General features: G+C 42.5%; 1 protein-coding gene across 1 annotated transcript in view; it reads right to left on the bottom strand.

The window, feature by feature from the left end:
• The window catches only part of ATP1B3 (ATPase Na+/K+ transporting subunit beta 3), a 54,213-nt gene extending 42,698 nt beyond the window's left edge, over nucleotides 1–11,515 (bottom strand). The window contains exon 1 of the mRNA XM_035278250.3: nucleotides 11,248–11,515. Coding sequence (XP_035134141.1) covers nucleotides 11,248–11,356 — 109 coding nt within the window. The 5' untranslated portion in view covers nucleotides 11,357–11,515. The remainder of the gene's footprint in view (nucleotides 1–11,247) is intronic.
• Nucleotides 11,516–20,605: the final 9,090 nt, after the last annotated feature.

A 20,605-nucleotide genomic window follows, 5' to 3' on the forward strand; every position in this document is an offset into this window, starting at 1 on the left:
ACCTAAAGGCAACCACCGTTCTGGGTTTTTCTTTCCAGCATAGGTAAGAGTTGCTTATTTTAGAATTTCACATAAATAAAACCATATAGTATGTCCTCTCTTTGGTAAGGCTTTCTTTCCCAGACTGCGAGATTCATCATGTTTTGTACATCTATAGTTCATTCTTTTTTACCACTGAGTAGTAGTCATGAGTACTACTCATGTACCACTGAGTATACACATGCAAGTTTATCTACTGCCTAGCCGAGAAACCTGAACTGTTCCCAGTTTGGAACTATTATGAATAGGGCTACCGTGAATATTCTTGTACAAGTGTATTTTGTGAACGTATGTTTTCATTTCTCTTGGATAAACACACCTAAGAGTAGGACTGCTGGTTAAGGGGTTGGTATATATATATACCTTTATAAGAAACTGCCAGACCTTTATGGACATGCCACATATTACCTTTTGAAAAGCATTTGCACACTTAACAGGGGCTTTTTTTTTTTTAACCTAGGAAGAAGCTGAGGGTGTTGGACTTACTGATTATTCACATCTGTACTGTAAAACAATCAAAAAAAGTTGTTACTTTTATTATATGAAAAGAACAAAGCCAAGAGTCCACATTCTATTTAAGACCAGTTTAGATTTCTTGAGTCCGACTACACTGACCACTCACCAACTCTAACTTCTAAAGCAAACCATGACTGCTGCTGTTTTTGTAAATAAAATGCTAGCCAGGCCCATCAGTTTACATATTGTCTATGGCCAATTTCAAGCTACAGTAGTGGAGTTAAGTAGTTGTACCAGACACCAAGCGGCCGGCAAAGCCTAAAATAACATGTGGTCCTTTGAAGCCTGCTGCCTCCTATTCCAAAACATTTAAATAGGTAGGCTTAGCTTGCAATTTCAAAGTCACATTTGACACTATCTAACTTTTTTTCTTTTTCTTTTTGAAGTAGGGTCTCACTTGGGTCACTCAGGCTGGAATGCAGTGGCACAATCATGGCTCACTGCAGCCTCCACCTCCTGAAAAGCTAGGACCACAGATGTGCACCACAGCCAACTAATTTTTTAAAAATTATTTTTTGTAGAGATGGGGTCTCCGTATGTCATCCAGGCTGGTCTTCAATTCCTGGCCTAAAGTCCTCCCATCTTGGCCTCCCAAAGTGCTAGGCTTAAAGGCATGAGCCATCATGCCTGGCTGAACTTTTTTCTTTTATAGAGGAAACAAAGCTAAGAGATTTTGAATTATCTGAGCTTTTACGGAGATACGGAACTAGAATTTAGGTCTATGAGGCCTATCTGGTCATCTTTTCAGTTTAATGGTATACTTCTAAGATGTATCAAGAAAAAATATATAAGCCTACCACTTCACTTTTTATTATAATGCCCTATCTGAAAACTTCAAAAATTAATTAGAAATTTAGTAGAGCAGAGTCATTGTGAGCTAGGTAACAGAATTATGCCTTTATGTACAGATACAAAATTCTAGATGTTATAGGAAATAAGTGGTATTATTTCCACCTGAGCATATCAAAGAAGGCTTATGGCAGAGCCGGCACTGAAGCTAGGTCTGTGAAATAGGGAAGAATTCATGTGCAGAGAATGAGGAGATGGGGTAAGAAACAGACAGGGGTTCCAGACCACGGGTCTCAGATACCCATGTGGCTATGACATAAGGTGTGTAATAGGGTGTGAGCAAGGTGGGAAATGAGGTTATTTAGGGTTGGAAACAGCTCCAAGCCCACATACAACAAACCTGGAATACCAGACTGTCTGGAACTTACCTAAACTTTCTGGAAGCAGTGGGAACCCAAACACAGTTTCAGGGTATAGAGAGTAATATGATCAAAGCTGCAGCCTTAGAAATAACCTGATAGCAGGTTACATTGCTTAAGTCACAATGATTCTCACTGACTCTTTGGATCTTACTGGTGATGCATCAGTAGTTAGGAGCCCAATTTGCCCAGGGTCAGCAACACTACAGGGTGTGTGTGTGTGTGTGTTTAAGACAACAGATAAAAGTTGGAAAGCCAATGGTCTATTTGAAGCTGGAACAACTGTGAAAAAATTACAAAGATCTTCATCTGGTGCTTTAAGTTTTTAATCAGAGAGTTTACAAGAAAAGGCACTACCTGACTGGGCATGGTGGCTCATGCCTGTAATCCCAGCACTTTGGGAGGCCAAGGCGGGTGGATCACCTGAGGTTAGAAGTACGAAACCAGCCTGACCAATATGATGAAACCCCATTTCTACTAAAAATACAAAAATCAGCTGGGTGTGGTGGCATGAGCCTATAATCCCAGCTACTCTGGAGGCCAAGACAAAAGACTCACTTGAACCCAGGAGGCAGAGGTTGTAGTGAGCTGAGATTCCACCATTGCACTCCAGTCTGGGCAACAAGAGTGAAACTCGGCCTCAAAAAAAAAAAAAAAGGAAAGAAAGAAAGAAGAGACAGAGAGAGAGAGAGAAGAGAGAGAGAGAGAGAGAGAGAGAGAGAGAGAAAGAAAGAAAGAAAGAAAGAAAGAAAGAAAGAAAGAAAGAAAGAAAGAAAGAAAAGGCACTACCTGATCTTGATAAAATGAGGACAAGGTTGGTGGGAGTGTTAACAAAATTTGGAACAGGTGCCTAGGGTTATGAAGCTAGGAAAAATGAGCTTCCTGGGTGTCCTCTAAGTGTGTGCTTTCACTTGATGGGGGTAAAGAGAAAATGGTAAATAGGTGAAAGAAAATTAATTCCTGAAATAACTGTAGTACTAGTAATGGGGGTATGAGCCACAAAGATTCAAGAGATTCGAGAGATGTTATCGAATAGACTGGCACAATTTGGGTAAGTCTGGAGCCTAGATGACAGAAAGGATAGTGAAGCTGTTTTTTAAACTGCAAAAAGAGGAGCAATACAAAACTTCAGTGGAGGAAGGGAAATGAGCTATTGACCAGATGATGTTATGGTATCAGAGTTAGAGAGTTAGTTAAGACATCTAAGCCTCACAATCTTAGATTTGTGGGATATGCACAAAGCAACTGAGATCAAATGGGGGCCTGGAACCTGAGAGAGATTTCAACCAACCAGAAAGAAAAATCTGTGAATGATCTTTGCAGTTGTTATATGACATTGCCAGGAAAGAAGAAAACAAAGCCAAAGACAGCACCTGAGAAATATACATTGCATTAGGACCTAAAGGGACAGAGTAAGAGATATATATATACATCTCCTTGAGTTTCACATTTTTTCTGCCTGCTTTATATTCACTGGCAGCTGATTAGGTGGTACCCACCCAATTAAGGATGGGTCTGCCTTTCACAGCCCATTGACTCAAATGTTAATCTCCTTTGGCAACACCATCACAGACGTACCCAGGATCAATACTTTCTATCCTTCAATCCAATCAAGTTGACACTCAATAATATTAACCATCACATACATTTAGAAGACAAGAAGAGCAAACAGGAAAGAACTAGGAAAGGAATGGCTAGAGAGCTAGGGAGTGGGAGCAGGAGTATGTAAGGTGCCACATTTTATGAGCCAGATACTGCCAACACACGATACAACCAAAAGAAAAGCAACCCAGGCCTTGCAGGAAGGTCAGTCCCAAAGTCATTATCTTACCCATGGCACCAGCAAAATCCTGAGAAGCTACAAATAAGAGCCAGCTCCACAAATGACTCAGTTACAAGTTTAAACACGTATGTGATAGGTTAGTACATTAAAAAATATTTTCATTATTAGTAACAGCACCCCATAAAAGAAGGGCACTAGTAAGTAAACTCACATTAAATTGAGAGCAGGTGAGTTAAAAGAAAAAAAGACTTGAGGGTTTCATGAAAGCAGTATAAGAAGCTGAAAAGAGCAATAAAGCAGGAAGGAAACCTAAATAAAAGCCCTGGTTCTGTCACTGATGATCAGATGCATGATCCAGGCATGCCACAAACCCAGCTGAGTCTCCAATGAGAAAGTTAAGTGGAATAATCACTAAGTTTCTTTTGAACACCGAACTTCCATGAAAACCCATCAGTACTCAAAGAAAAAGGAAAATGCTCAAATATTAGGGGTATGATTATACTATGGTAGGCCAATACTGTCAAATGCTGTGAAGATGTTAAAAACAATGCTGCAGAAGACTAACTTCATGGAAACATTCTTAGTGTTGATCATTCATTCGACCAGTTTGTACTACATTCCTAATAAGTGCGAGGACAGGCTAGGGGTTAAAGAATCAAAAAGGAATAAGACAAGAGTAAGAAGATTATAGTCTAGAAAACAGGCAATAACAACAATATATAAAGTTGTAAATGGAATGACAGAAAAAAAAAAGTCTTTTATTTATTTATTTGGGTCTTTTTAATTTTTTTTTTTAAAGATAGGTCCTAACTCTGCCACCCAGGCTGGTATGCAGTAGCACAATTATAGCTCATTGCACCTTGACCTCCTGGACTGGTGATCCTTCCATCTCAGCTTCATGAGTAGCTGTGAATACAGGTCATTGCCAAGGTTTGATTACAAAAGTTCGCTATGCCATCACACTTGGCTAATTTTTTGTATTTTTAGTAGTAATAAGTTTCACCATGTTGCCCAGGCTGATTTCAAACTCCTGGCCACAAGCTATCTGCCCACCTTGGCTTTCCAAAGTGCTGGGATTATAGGCAAGAGCCACTGCACCTGGGCTTAATGCAAAGAGGAGTTCAAAGATGTTTTCCAGAGATAAGACTATAAAAGCCGACATCTGAGTAGCCAGGCCAACATGGAACATGGGGATGAGAGGCCCAGAAGCTAGGAAACGGCCCAGAAGGGATAGGAAATAACTAGGTAGAATGGTAGAGACAGATGACAGAAGAGAAGTAAGCCACTGAGATTATAAAGAGTTTGTATGTCATGCTAAGGAGCCCTTGAGAACACAGATTTACACGAAGCGATACCTATGAAACATCTAACTGTAGATTTCTGATAGGCAGGTGGTTATAATAACATTAAGAAGTCAGGCCAGGCGCATGGCTCACACTTGTGATCCCAGCACTTTGGGAGGCCGAGGCAGTGGATCACCTGAGGTTGGGAATTTGAGACCAGCCTGATCAACATGGAGAAATCCCGTCTCTACTAAAAATACAAAATTACGTGAGTGTGGTGGTGCATGCCTGTAATTCCAGTTACTTGGGAGGCTGAGGCAGGAGAATTGCTTCAACTGGGGAGGCAGAGGTTGTGGTGAGGAGATTGCACCACTGTACTCCACTTGGCCCACGAGCACTTGGGCAACAAGAGGCAAAACTCCATCTAAGAAAGGCATATGATTAGATATACAGATTTGGGAGTCCCAACAGAGATAGTAACTAAGCCATCAGACTAGATAAATTCAACAGGAAGTATGTATGGTCACCACAAAGGTGACAAACAGAGCCAAGGACACCTCCAGCACATAAGCATTTAGGAAAAAGGCAGAAGAATAAAGAACATTCTCCTTAAACGTTAAATGATAAGATCAAGTATGTAACTAAGCATTTAAAAACTTCATTTAGGTATGTTTAAAACTTACTTATACATAGGAAAAAGACATAAAATGTTAACAGTGGTTATATTATGTGGTTAAAGATTACAGGTGACTTTACTTCACCTGTAAAGATGAATGAATGTAAAATTAGAAAATAGTAAATTTATCTTTCAAGGTTAAATGAGTGTTTTCTCCTATTTCACAATCAGTGTTAAATGATTGGTCCTTAATCAAGTGATGATAAAATCATGGAAAAATTGTTACTATAGATAGGAGGGCTTTTAAGATTTCTTTTAATACAACTAGTTTAATTATATAGATATAAATCCAAAAGTAAATTTCAAAGAAATAAAATTACTTCAGGGGTGGGGAGAGGGTGCTCTTTAATAATCTTAAAGCACAAGTACTACCATAATTACAATGGTATTGTAACACAACATATAAACTTTCTCTTTCTCTCCCTCCCACCACAGGACTACTTCCTGGACAATCCAGGAAGTACTTTCTCCTGCTAGATGATGGCTCAGTACCTGCCCTGCTCTTCTGCTGCTGTCACCACATGTACCACTGGCCTGCATTTAGCCTGCCCACAGGGTAAGGCAAGTCCTGTTACTTTCCCAGTGAGGTATATTTTTGTAAAGTTTGTAAAGCTTCTATTTATGCCTAGTGTTCCATTATTGGAACGCTAAGCATGTGGGAGTTATATCCTACTGCTCAAGGTCATTGCCAAGGTCTGATTGCAAAAATTCAAAAAATTCCAACCTCCAGCATAAATGGGTTAATGGCACACTCCACAGGACAAAGAACACCATCTTACAACTATGTGACATTGGAAAATAAACACATCTGCCTTCTTCCCTACTGTCAGATGCCCCAAATGGGATGAAGTCTGATCTCCAAAGCAGAACAATCACTGAGCCATGACCCAGAAGTGAGTGAGAAAAGAAAAAATGGCACTTCATGGACCTACAGTAAAAGAAAAGACACACAAACAAAATATAGGTGCCAAGTTTTGGTAGAGAATTCTGACTAGGATTGGAAATGAGTGACTTAAAGTTTTAAGTTAATGTTAATAAATTTACTGACAGACCACCTCAATAAAGGTAATGAACCCCAAAGAAGCCCACAAGTAGATGTCATTAAATGACAACACATCATGACATAGCTGGCTTTTAATTATTTATTTTTGTTTTGTTTTTTGTTTTTTTGAGACAAGAGTCTCACTTTTGTTGCCCAGGCTGGAGTGCAGTAGTGCAATGTCAGCTCACTGCAACCTCCACCTCCTGGGTTCATGCGATTCTCCTGCCTCACCTTCCTGAGTAGCTGGGATTACAGGTACCCACTACCATACCCAGCTAATTTTTGTACTTTTATTAGAGATGGAGTTTCACCATGTTGGCCAGGCTGGTCTTAAACTCCTGACCTCAGGTGATCCGCCTGCCTCAGCCTCCCAAAGTGCTGGGATTACAGGCGTGGGCCACTGCGTTTGGCCTTGTTTTTTGTTTTTGTTTTAAAAGCTCTGGCCTTGGAGTCTGAAGGCCCAAGGATTCTATCACTAACTCACTGAGTGAATTTTGGCAAATCAGATGACCCATAGGTTTAATTTTGTCACCTATGAAATGAGGGCACTGGGCTAGATTACTGGCTTTCAAGAGTTTTTGGACTATGAGCCAAAGTAACAAATACAGTTCACATTGGGGTATTTGTATATGCAAAACACACAAAATTTTCATGAAACAACACTTTTTTTTTTTAGATAGAGAAACCTATTAGGTAAAATAAACGTATTTTTACTACTCATCATTAAAAAAATGTTAATGGCAACACACGGGGGGGGGGTAACTAGTAGTTTCAATAACACTAGAGGATTTCTAAGCTTCATTAATTTGACTCATTGTATTCAATCACTTAAGTTATTTAATATTTTGCAACATTAGCCACTGGGTGCTCAATTTTCTTTGTCCTGTGTTTTCATAAATGGCAACTATTTGTTACTGATGTATACTTACTTTTCAGCTTGAAAACCAGTGCTAGGTACACTTGGATCACCAAACTAGTTGACATGTTAGGTTATTGTGAAAATCACGAGGTAACTTATGTGTTTCAAAATGTTTACGCACACATAAGTTACCTCGTGTAATTTAGCCAAATACACAATAACACAGCCACTCAAAATCTTTATGTAGCTGTTTTAAATATTTAAGACAATGTAATGTAACATGCAATATTTTTTCACTTTCTCCAAAATGTAAATAGCAAAACTACTTTTAAATATGTGTGCTTTTTAACATATCCAATGCACTTGGAGAGGAACCTCATGTCAAAATGAGACAATCATACCAGACTTAAATGTATAAAATAAAACTGGGGTACATTTTAAATGCATGACAAAATCCTGGGAGTAGACACACCAGGAGTCCTAGCAACTTTACAAGGTCAAAAAAGATGTGATTTTTTTTCTTCCACCATCCACTTACAACAAATACATATTTTTTTCCTCCCACCACCTACATAAAATTTGATTAAAAAAGTCAAAAAGACAACTAGAAAAAAAATTTACAAAATGAAAAAAGACTGTCTTAAAAAAAAAAAAAAAAGCTGTCACCAAAAAATGTAAGGTTTTTTTTTTTTTTTTTTTTTGATGGAGTCTTCTTTGTCACCCAGACTGGAGTACCATGGTGTGATCTCGGCTGACTGTAACCTCCACCTTCTGGGTTCATGCAATTCTCCTGCCTCAGTCTCCTGAGTAGCTGGGATTCCAGGTATGTGCCACCATGCCCTGCTAATTTTTTTTGTATTTTTAATAGAGCCGTGGTTTCACCATGTTGGCCAGGCTGGTCAACTCCTGAACTCAAGTGATCCACCCACCTCAGCCTCCCAAAGTGCTGGGATTACAGACATGAGCCACTGCCCCCAGCCCAAAAATGTAAGGCTTTTTTTTTTTTTTTTTTTTTTTCTTGAGGTGGAGTCTCACTCTGTTGCCAGGCTGAAGTGCAATGGCGTGATCTCACCTCACTGCAACCTCCAACTCCCTGGCTCAAGTGATTCTCCTGCCTCAGCCTCAGCCTCAGCCTCCCAAGAAGCTGAGATTCAGGCATGTGCCACCATGCCCAGCTAATTTTTGTATTTTTAGTAGAGACAGGATTTCAATCATGTTGCCCAGGATGGTCTCGATCTCCTGACCTTGTGATCTGCCCGCCTTGGCCTCTCAAAGTGCTAGGATTACAGGCATGAGCCACCGTGCCCAGCCCAAACGTAAGGTTTTAAAAGAGATAACACAGGTTAAAATAGCCTCAGCGCTGATGAAGGTACGAGACACCACTATACACTGTTGGGAATAGAAACTGTTAGAAACTTCCTTGAAGGCATACGAAAACAGGTTTCTAAAATGTAAAAAGTACATATGAATGGCCTGGAAATCCCATCAGTACAAATATCTACCAAAGAAATAAATTTGTGAAAATGTATGTGAAAAGGGTGACTACATAGAGATCTGTCTCTAAAAAAAAAAAAAAAAATCTTTATTAACATGGAAAGATGCCACAATATACTCAGATTGTAAAACAACACTATGTCAAAAAAGAAAAAAAAAAAGCAAATCTTACACAATTCAGTAAGATATATACCAGAATATGAATAGTATCTCTGAGGTATGATGAGATCCAGCAGCTAACCCATACAGTCCCTTCAAGAGAATTAGAAAAAGGCACCTCTCCTGGCAGACATATACCTACCCAGAGGCACAGAGCTCTCCAAACTGATCTTGCCTTTGCAAGAACTAGAAGGTGCTCTAGGCAGACCCAACCATGCAAGCTGAATATGGATTTCCACCTCCTCTCACAACTCCCTCACCTATCCTTAGAGGGATACCTTTACACCGGGACAGGATTATGGTTAATTTTCACATATTTATGCCATTCTTCATTGGCTTACTATTGTTACAATAAACAAGAAATTTACTATTCACTGATAAGAGTGATACTTACCGATTTTTAAGAGGATTGGCTTAATCCTTCCAAAATGAATCCCAACTTCACTCCTACTACTTTTACAGCCCTGACACATTGCCCTATACTTTTTTGTGCACATGCTATCTATTCAAATGCATAAACTCAATAAAATCAAATCTCTGCCCTAGGTCATATAATACAAAGGTTGAAGAGCACTATCTGCAGTGAGAAATGTCATTCTAACACAAAGTGGAGTTATTCCGTTCTGGAAATGGGGAAGGGAGAAAGAGAGGAAGGTAGCCTATCAAAATTAATCCCTCTCCACCACTCAAAAATGTCTTCAGCAAAAATTCAGTACACTCTGGAAACAAGCAATTAAGCTTTTTAATTGTTTATCTTTTGTTCCCATGTAAGTCCGGATGCAAGATTTATTTCTTCATCACACTAGTGGGTTCCCAAAAGAAGACAGCAATTTAAATAAAAATCATGAGTGATTACCATGCAGTTAGGCAAGGCATCTGTAAAATAATACAACTGCTGGACTAGGATTAAAGGAGAACTGGGTTATTTTCCTGGCTTTGTGGAATATGTAATTTTACACAAGGCAAAAATCACAACCTCTCTGGGTCTCATTTTTCTCATCTCTAAGGTGGGGGCTGGGCTAAAATACTCCAAGGCCCCTTTCAGCTTGTGATAAAACTTCAAGTCGCCTTTTCACCCTGAACGAGTCCATTTCAGTCCGCAGCAACAGTGCATTTTCCCAGCCCTAGCTAATTTCTCCAGGCTTCTCCTAAAAATGCTGTTCCTAAATAGTTCTAAGCTCTCGAGATTGACTCCCAGTCAGAAAGAAATGGTCTTTCAAGACCTACTAACAAAGTATGTTTCAAAAGGATTTAAAAAGGTAAAATTAGTTTACTTAAGTATAAAGGGGGGGGAAGCTCTAGCCTGTATTCAGAGATTGATACAATTTTAGGGGGAAAAAAAGGCATCCTAAAGCAGCTCTACATGGTAGATGATTTAAATATTTTAAAACAAAGAGCTCACGCATAGAAAAAAAAAGCTGCTAAGATACAACCATTACTCTCCTGTTTTGAAGGCACAGAAAAAAAAATGTGTTGTTCGGACAGGATTTACTTTCCTCAAAGAAGCAAATTTGTAAGGAAGAAAACCTCTGTAATTAAAAAGGAATCCGGGAGGAACCGACCTTTTTAAGGGCCTTTCACTGTCCAAATTCAAGTGCATTTTCTTGTACAATGTACTTCTGTGACTAACTCACCGCTACACGTTTAAGCAACCCACACCCACACTTAACACTCAGCCTCACTCTTCCGACCGGTCGGGGTGGCAGCGTGGACGAGTCACAAGATAGCGGCGGGAGTGGAAATTTCCTCTCCCCTGCAGTGGGGCAGGGTCTGGCTTCTACGAACCACTTAGCGGGCCGGGCGCCTCCGCCAGGGCCTCTCCGGCCGGAGCGCTCCGTACAAAGGAGGCCGGGGAGCTTGGCTCCCGAACGTTCGGGGCCAGACAGGGGTCCCCGGCTTCCGGCGCCGCGCGGGGCAGGAGGCCCCGGCAGCACGTGCGCCCCACTCCCGGCTAGGAGGGAGGAACGGCGCGGCGGGCCGCGCTGCCTCGGGAGCGAGCGGTGGCCAGTCCTGCTGGCCGGGCGAGCAATGAATGGGGCCGCGCTTCACCGCTGCGGCCCGGGTTAGAGTCGGGCGGTCTGGGGCCCCGGCGCGGGGAGCCGCCTCCCGCCTTTCCGTTCCCACCCGACCCCGCCCGGCACCCCGCGGACCGCGGCCCGCCCCGGACGCCCAGCTGCCGCCCGCTCACCCCAGCTCTTGGCGGTGCGCCCCAGGAACTCTCCGGTGGTCGGGTTGTAAATGAAGAGCTTCCACTCGGCCAGGCACTGGTTGAGGGACTTCTTCTCGTTCTTCGTCATGGTGTGCGCGCGGACGGCTGGGGGAGCGGCGGCCGCGGGGATGGAGGTGGCGAGGGCAGCGGAGGCGCGTCCCAGCTCCGGCGGCGCAGCCGGGCGACGGGAGGGGAGGGTGGGACAGCCGAGAACACCTCCTCGTTACAGGGAGTACTCAAGCCGACTGCGCCGCGCCGCGCCAGGCGGCCGTTTGGGCCGCGGCAGCCTGACGTCTCAGCCCGTCACAGCCAATCCCCGCGCTGCTCGGCCCGCGCCGCCACCGCCTCCCGCCAGCGGTCGGGGCGCTGCCTGAGGCTGCGAGGATGCCCCGCCCAGCCCCGGCCCCGCCCCGCCCCACAGTAGCCTCGGGGGCTCCCTCAGCCCGGGTGAGAGGAAGCGAGAAGTGCGTCTAAAAATCCAAAGGTTTAGTCGCAAGCAAATTTGTAATAATAGCAAAAGGCGGGCGTCCCCACTCCGCAGGTTGTTCAGGATGAGGACTGGATTTCCTGGGCGTTCCCTGGCGCCGGGGCGCTGAGGAGATGCTACCCGCGGCCGGCAGGCGCGGAGAGCACGGAAACGACTCCAGTCGGCCCGCGGCGTCCCCTCCCGGACCTGCCTCCCCGACGTCCCCAGGCGCTCTCTGGGCTCTGTGCCGTTCCTACAGGACGCTCTCTGGGCTCAGTGCCGTTCCTACAGGACGCTCTCTGGGCTCAGTGCCGTTCCTACAGGACGCTCTCTGGGCTCTGTGCCGTTCCTACAGGACGCTCTCTGGGCTCAGTGCCGTTCCTACAGGACGCTCTCTGGGCTCAGTGCGGTTCCTACAGGACGCTCTCTGGGCTCAGTGCGGTTCCTACAGGACGCTCTCTGGGCTCAGTGCCGTTCCTACAGGACGCTCTCTGGGCTCAGTGCCGTTCCTACAGGACGCTCTCTGGGCTCTGTGCCGTTCCTACAGGACGCTCTCTGGGCTCTGTGCCGTTCCTACAGGACGCTCTCTGGGCTCAGTGCCGTTCCTACAGGACGCTCTGCGGGGGATCGCTCGGAGCTCCCACCGTGTACACGGTGCACTGCTGTTCCGAGAATATCTTCGCTTGGCCCGTTTTAAGGATTCAACCCGGAGCCTCGGATCAATGGGAATTCCATTCTAAATAAGCCAATGAATGGAGTATAATTTTTATCCGGATTCAGTTGACTTTATCAATGAAATCTATATACGTGCTTTCCTAAGTCTCCCGGCAACTGAAAACTCCCAGCTTTTGCCCAGACGCTCCTATTCTTAACCCACAGGAAAGGGACACTCGTGGAGGGTCCACGCCTGTGTAGTGTCGCCGGCTTTTCATTTTCTCCCCTGTAGAGATCGCGGCCCTTGGGCGGAGCCGAGGGTGCGGGTAGCGCTTTTCTCCGCGAGATGGAGTTGACGAGTACGGGGCCCTCAGACTCCAGCGACAGGATAAAAGACTTAATAGGAGTTTGCACAGAAGGTGCTGGTTTTTGTTGTTGTTTTCTTTATATTGTTTTGTTTTTAGAAAAAAGAAAAGCGCTGCCTCCATTTTATTAGCAAATAAAATTATGAAGAAATGTAACAGCCATCATATTATTTGGAACGATGAATTATCTGTCTGGAAGTTTAAACAGCCTGCAAATGAATAAATTTTCTTTTTTCCTCACTTTTCTTACCAAAGTAAGGAATGATGAATTATACCTTCCACAAATGGAAAAGTGGTAAAATATATTCCTGTTAAGTGCTTTTTTCAGGATTAAAAAAGCTAAACTTATCATTGTGACATTGAAAAGAACCAAAATCCATTTACGTTTTCAGCTAATGACACCAAAAGATTTGTATTAGCATTTGGAGAGTTTGGCATGAAATCAGTATTAGAAATAGCAAAGCAACATGCAAGCAGACTGGAAGGTACTTGAAAGAACTAAAGAATGGAAGTTAACTATTTTCATCTCATTAAAAATATAACTACAGGTAGAGAAGACAGGCATAAAATTCTGGTAGAGTTGATAAAAGGCTTTTTCATTTAGGTAAGATGGAAGATATTTAGAATGAAACAAAACCTGTCTGCTTCATTTACATTAGGTATATGCATATGTGTGTGTGTGTGCGCCCGCGCACGCGCTCACGCGCGCTAATGATAAACATACTTTAATAACTAATTACCTGGCACACAAAACGTGGTAAACAAGAATATTATGAAGTAGTGTTTCAAAGAGATTGGCTGCTGTCAAGGATTTGTAGTTTGTATAAGTTCATTAATAATGACTTTCATACCTAGCGCTTTGTGGTTTTCCAAATAAGGATTTAAATACAAATATAATTCAGTAAGCAGTTTTGAAACCTGTGACTAGTTCAGTATAGTAACTAGAGCCAACAGATTTTAGTTTGGTGAAATTTTTACATTCTACTCCAAAACATGGAAACTTTGTTTCTCTGATATGTGGTCAAGCATTACCTGGAAGAGAAAATCCTGTATTTACTGGAAACCACCAGCCTACCAAGTATGAGTAGATGAAATATAAAATTTAATTACAGTTAAATTCTGTCAGTTTATTTTACTGTTTCTCCTTTGAAGGAGAAGTTACTTTGCTAATTAAAATACAGAATGCCAACTTAAATTTAAGTCCAGTTAGATGGATATTTGGTTGGTATATATTTCATGCAATATCTGGGACATAGCTCTCCCCACCCAAATTATTCCTCTCTGTCTCAAATTCCAATTTAACTAGATATCTTGTTGTGTTTAGAGATGGAGTTTCAATCTTGTTGCCCAGGCTGGAGTGGAATGGTGCAATCTCGGCTCACTGCAACCTCCGACTCCTGGGTTCAAGCGATTCTCCTGCCTCAGCCTCCTGAGCTGGGATTACAAGCGTGTGCCACCATACTCAGCTAATTTTTGTATTATTAGTTGAGACAGGGTTTCACCATGTTGTCTAGGCTGGTCTCGAACCTGTAACCTCAGGCAATCCACTTGCCTCGGCCTCCCAAAGTGCTGGGATTACAGGCATGAGCCACTACACCTGGCCTAGGTTGTGTTTTTATTTGCTAAATCTGATAGCCCTATTTGTAGAGGATACTTGGGAATTCCACAGTAATAATAATGATCTCTTACAAATAATTGACTAAGTTCAAGTGATTCTCCTGCTTCAGCTTCCCGAGTAGCTGGGATTACAGGCATGTGACCCCATGCCCAGCTGATTTTTTTATTTTTAGTAGAGATGAGGTTTCACTATGTTGGCCAGACTGGTCTCGAACTCCTGACCTCATGATCCACCTGCCTCAGCCTCCCAAAGTGCTGTGATTATAGGTGTGAGCCACCGTGCCCAGCCACATCTGGCTAATTTTTGTTTTATTTTTGTAGAGATGGGGATCTTGCTATGTTGCCCAGGCTGGTCTTGAGCTTCTGGCTTCATTTCAAGCAATCCTCTGACTTGATCTCCTGAAATACGGAATTACAGATGTGAGCCACTGTGCCTGGCCAAAAATAAGCTTTTTATCTGAGGAAGTCTAGCCCCTTTAAATTATCAGGCCCAAAGAGTCATTACAATTAAACACATGGAATGAAACTCCTTGAACTAAATCATTATCTCTTGAAGCTACTTAATTTCTGTAAACCAATGAATTCCTGAGGAACAACTTTTGTAATTGTCCCTTTCTCTTGATTCAGCCTATTTTCTTTAAAAACTTTGAGCCTCTCTTTTGTTCCCTGGAGCACTTGACAAGACAACCTGGGCTGCGCTTCTCAACCTTGGCCTAAATAAACTCTCTATATTAATTTTGCCTAAGCTTCTTTCTTTCAGGTCGACAGGTGATGGGTATGTGAGGTTCATTATACTTTGTTTGCTTTGTATATGCTTTAAAAAAAACCCACATTTTTGTGGTTCTTTTATTTGAAAAATAACCAAGAGAGGTATAAATTTGGCTGGGCATGGTGGCACATGCCTGTAATCCCAGCTACTTGAGAGGCTGAAGCACAAGAATCACTTGAACCCAGGAGGCAGAGGTTGCAGTGAGCTGAGAGCGAGACTCGATCTCAAAAATAAAAAGAGGGTATAAAGTGAACACTTTTAAAAGGAGCTATTTTAAAAAGCTGACCTCATGGAAAACAGATAATTCTGGGAACATAAGAGAATTTTTCTTGTATTCTAAATAGTGACCACAGGAAAATTTAAGAAGCTATTTTATCCATAAGATGATTATATCTATGTAAACAACATATATGTGTGTATGTATATATCTATACACACACTCATGTAATATGTATATTAGGATCAATCAGTGACATGAAGAAAGTTATTGGAAATTAAAAATATAATTGCTAAAATTAAAAAATCAATGTAAGGACTGAAAGGAAAGGTCAGTGGAATCTCCCAAAGCATAAAGCAGAAACACAAAAGGAAATAAAAATATTTTTAGAAGTCCAAACACATACAGTGTTAATCCAGGAAGGATGCTATTCAACTAATAGTTCCTGGATTGACACTACATGTGTTTTCAGAAGAAAGACAAGAAAATTCAGGGTAGAATATGATGAGAGAAATAATAGGAGAAAATTCCCTGGAGATAAGGAAAGGACAGGAGTCTTCAGACTGAAAGAGTGTACTGGTGCCAGGCATAAGAAATAAAAATAGACCTATACTTAACCATAACCTTTTGATTTTATAGTACAGAAAATACTAATAGAAGATCCTGAAAGCTTCCAGAGAACAAACAACAGGCCAACAATGACAGAACAAACTTCTGATCAACGCCAGTTTTCCTGTGACACTCAGGGCCAGAAGACAGTGGAGTGCCGCCTTTAGAGGAATAAGGCTCGAATATCATACCCAGCCAAGCTGCCACACATATTCAGACATGTCAGAACTCAGAAAGCCCGCATCTCATAAAGTTTTTCTGAAAAAAAAATCAATTAAGAGTGGACCAGTAAAAAGGCAAAAGAGGCCGGGCATGGTGGCTCATACCTGTAAACCCAGCACTTTGGGAGGCCAAGGCGGGCGGATCAGAGGTCAGGAGTTTGAGACCAGCCTGGGTAATAGGGTGAAACCCTATCTCTACTAAAAATACAAAAATATGCCAGGTGTGGTGGTGTGTGCCTGTAGTCCCTACTCGGAGGCTGAGGCAGAAGAATCGCTTGAACCCAGGAGGCAGAGGTTGCAGTGAGCCGAGATCACGCCACTACACTCCATCCTGGGTGACAGAGTGAGACTCCATCTCAAAAAAAAAAAAAAAAGGCAAAGGAATCCAAAAATGAGAAAAACTTGGGATCCAAGAAAAACTAGTCCTAACCCAGGAGTGCAATATTGGGCAGGTCTAGAATGACAGCTGTCTGGCAGGCCAAGCGAGCAACTGGTTTCCCACAGAGAAGAATGCCTGCAAGTAGAAAGTGGAGCCCATGCCACAGAATGTGGGATTAAGAACCTGGATAAATTTAGTCCTATGATGAAGGCATGTGCTTCTTTTGTTAAGAAGCAAAATGAAAAGCAATTAAAAACAGCAGAAAACTGTGTTCCAAATAGAAAGCACACTAATTGAGTGTGTGAAGATGTAATTTTCAACCCTGATGTTTGGTGCATCCTCTTTCTAGTACATAGATTAGTGATAGAGATTTACCTTTTCTAACTGATGCGCTTTTTTCTGCTGTGAATCCTCTTTACATAATCAAAACAATATAATTGCAGTTTATTGACTTTCGATACTTAGGATCAGCAGAATGACTAGTCCTAGAGCAAAATGTCCATGTTGCAAACTCTGACAATATAAAAGCAATGGTGGAGCTAACAGAAGGCCAGAGGTCTATGGAGAAGAGAGAATTGAAGAAAGATGTGGAAATGTTTATTTCTTTTTCATACATAATAGGGATTTTAGAGATCCTGTTTAAAGATGGTGGGCCAGGCGTGGTGGCTCATGCCTCTAATCCCAGCACTTTAGGAGGCCAAGGCAGATGGATCACTTTAGGCCAGGAGTTCAAGACCAGTCTGACCAATGTGGCGAAATCCCATCTCTAATATAAATGCAAAAATTAGCTGGGTATGGTGACACACACCTGTCATCCCAGCTACTCAGAAGGCTGAGGTAGGAAAATCATTTGAACCTGGGAGGCAGAGGCTGCAGTGAGCTGAGATGGTGCCACTGCGCTCCAGTCAGGGCGACAGAGTGAGACTCTGTCTCAAATAAATAAATAAATAAGATGGAGCTAGAAGTAGAAGTTTTAAAATTGTAAATATCACCAAGAGAAGAGCAAAATAATACTACAATGAACAAAATATAACTGGAGGATGAAGTGGAACAATATACAATAGCTCATTTATCATACCAGAGACTTAATAGTGTTTGACATTGACTAATAGAAAAATAGTCTATTATGGCCGGGCACGGTGGCTCAAGCTTGTAATCCCAGCACTTTGGGAGGCCGAGGTGGGTGGATCACAAGGTCAAGAGATCGAGACCATCCAGGTCAACATGGTGAAACCCCGTCTCTACTAAATATATAAGAAAAATTAGCTGGGCCTGGTGGCGAGTGCCTGTAATCCCAGCTACTCGGGAGGCTGAGGCAGGAGAATTGCCTGAGCCCAGGAGGCAGAGGTTGTGGTGAGCCGAGATCACGCCATTGCACTCCAGCCTGGGTAACAAGAGCAAAACTCTGTCTCAAAAAAAAAAAAAAGAAAAGGAAAATAGTCTATTACTTAGACTATTAGACTTAGAAAATATTGCTTAGAGCTAAAGAGAGAGAGCAGATGAAATAAAACTGGAAAGGATTGAAAGATCTTGGATGTTTTTCTGGTGGGATAGGGGCAGGATATGTGTACTTTTCATTCTTAGTCCTTTTGTACTTTGATTTTTTAAAAATTGTGTATATGTTGTATTACTATGACAGTTTAAGTGGTATAGGTTAGTGTAACTGGCTCCTCCTATTATAAACTCTGAGCCTCACAATTCCTAACTACATACTTTTTTTTCCTCCTTAAAGATTTAAGTTCTGCCAGGTGCGGTGCTTCATGCCTGTAATCTCAGCACTTGAGGAGGCCAAGGCTGGAGGATCACTTGAGGCTAAGAGTTCAAGAATAGCTGGCCAACATGGTGAAACCCTGTCTCTACTAAAAATACAAAAATTAAGGCGGGGATCACAAGGTCAAGAGATCAAGACCATCCTGGTCAACATGGTGAAACCCCATATCTACTAAAAATAGAAAAAATTAGCTGGGCATGGTGGTGCGTGCCTGTAATCCCAGCTACTCAGGAGGCTGAGGCAGGAGAATTGCCTGAACCCAGGAGGCGGAGGTTGTGGTTACCGAGATCGCGCCATTGCACTCCAGCCTGGGTAACAAGAGCGAAACTCCGTCTCAAAAAAAAAAATTAGCCAGGCGTGTGGTGGTGGGTGCCTGTAATTCCAGCTACTTGGGAGCCTGAGGCAGGAGAATCATTTGAACCTGGGAGGTGGAGGTTGCAGTCAGTCAAGATTGCACCATTGCACTACAGCCTGGGAAACAAGAGCAAAACTCTTGTCTCAAAAAAAACAAATTAAGTTATTTAGTAACAGGATGAGAACTAACATTTAAATAAACTGAGTTACTAGATATTAGGTGAAACCAAATGAAATTTTGACCTATGAAGATAGTAATTTCATATGATTCAACTTATATGCTCTCCTCATTAAAAAGTATAAATGGGGCCAGGCATGGTGGCTCCTAGCACTTTGAAAGGCTGAGGCAGGAGGACTGCTTGAGCTCAGGAGTTCAAGACCAGCCTCGACAACATAGTGAGACCTTGTCACTTAAAAAAAAAATGTATAAATGAAGCCAAAACTATCTTTTTGTGTTCCATCTTTATGTGAACAAAGATGTCTCACACATAGTGATCAGGACTCATTCCTTCTCTTTGAACAAACGATGGGCTTCTGGTATGTCTGCTAGACAATACTTAGGCGAAAGTTGGAGCAATTCAAAACTTGAATTCAATTTCCTAGTTGCCAGGATTGTGTTATCTGATTTTATTAAGAAATAACTGATGGAGCAGTGTGAAGAGGCAAGAATGACCCCCAGACTGACCAAAGCCCGCGCTCTGCCGCATCCCATGCCTACATCCTGCCACCATGCCCAAGAGAAAGTCTGAAGGGGATGCTAAAGGAGAAAAAGCCAGGATGAAGGACCAAGCACAGAGAAGCTATGTGAGATTGTCCGCTAACCCTGCTCCTCCAAAGCCAGAGCTCAAGCCTAAAAAGGCCCCTGCAAAGAAGGGAGAGAAGATACCTAAAAGGAAAAAGGGAAAAGCTGATGCTGGCAAGGAGGGGAATAACCCTGCAGAAAATGGAGCTTGGCCGGGCGCCGTGGCTCACGCCTGTAATCCCAACACTTTGGGAGGCCAAGGCAGGCAGATCACAAGTCAAGAGATCCAGACCGTCCTGGCCAAAATGGTGAAACCCCATCTGTACTAACCATACAAAAATTAGCTGGGCATGGTGGCCGGCGCCTTTAATCCCAGCTACTTGGGAGGCTGAGGCAGGAGAATCACTTGAACCCAGGAGGAGGAGGTTGCAGTGAGCCGAGATAGTGCCACTGCATTGCAGCCTAAGCGAAAGAGCATGCATTTTTGATAACTGTCTACTTCTGGTGACAGTACAGTTTGAAATACTATTTTTTAAATCAACTTACAAAAATGCAGAATTTTGTTTTCCTTTTTTTTTTTTTTTTTTTTAAGCTATGTTGTTAGGACACAGAACATTTCATTGTTGTTTTAGGGGGAAGGGACATATGCCCCTAATAGGATGTCTCTGAAGCTGGATTGATGTGGGGAAAAAACCTTTCCCTCCTAGTTTTGAGAGACTTCCTCTTGGCTCCCAGGAAGAGGGATCCCCTGACTTTGACACACATGGCCACCTTGGCACAAAGCCTTGTGGTATGGAAAAACAAATTCGTTTTTATGTCCTGTTCTCCCTTTCCACCTTTCAGCATAGGCTTAATGCCCTTAAACCCAGACATCTTTTGGGGCCCCACCCCCAATCATTGGTTTCCCATGTGTCAGGCAATCTAGACTTTCTGGTGATGCCACTGAGACAGCACCCCTCAAAAGCGCAGTGGTTCCATTTCTAGACTATGGATCTTCAGATAGATTCTGCCATTTGCATTTCACTTCCTGAAAGTCAGGACTGGCTTGTGAAGTTGTTAAACAACATGCTAAATGTGAAATGTCAACCTCACTCTATACTCTTCCTGTTCGGAGCATCAGATGAAGACTTCATTGGCTTTTACAGTGGCTTTCTGATTTTTGGTAATCTATTA

The sequence above is a fragment of the Callithrix jacchus genome, chromosome 17 (assembly GCF_049354715.1).
Source record: "Callithrix jacchus isolate 240 chromosome 17, calJac240_pri, whole genome shotgun sequence".
Lineage (NCBI taxonomy): Eukaryota > Metazoa > Chordata > Mammalia > Primates > Cebidae > Callithrix > Callithrix jacchus.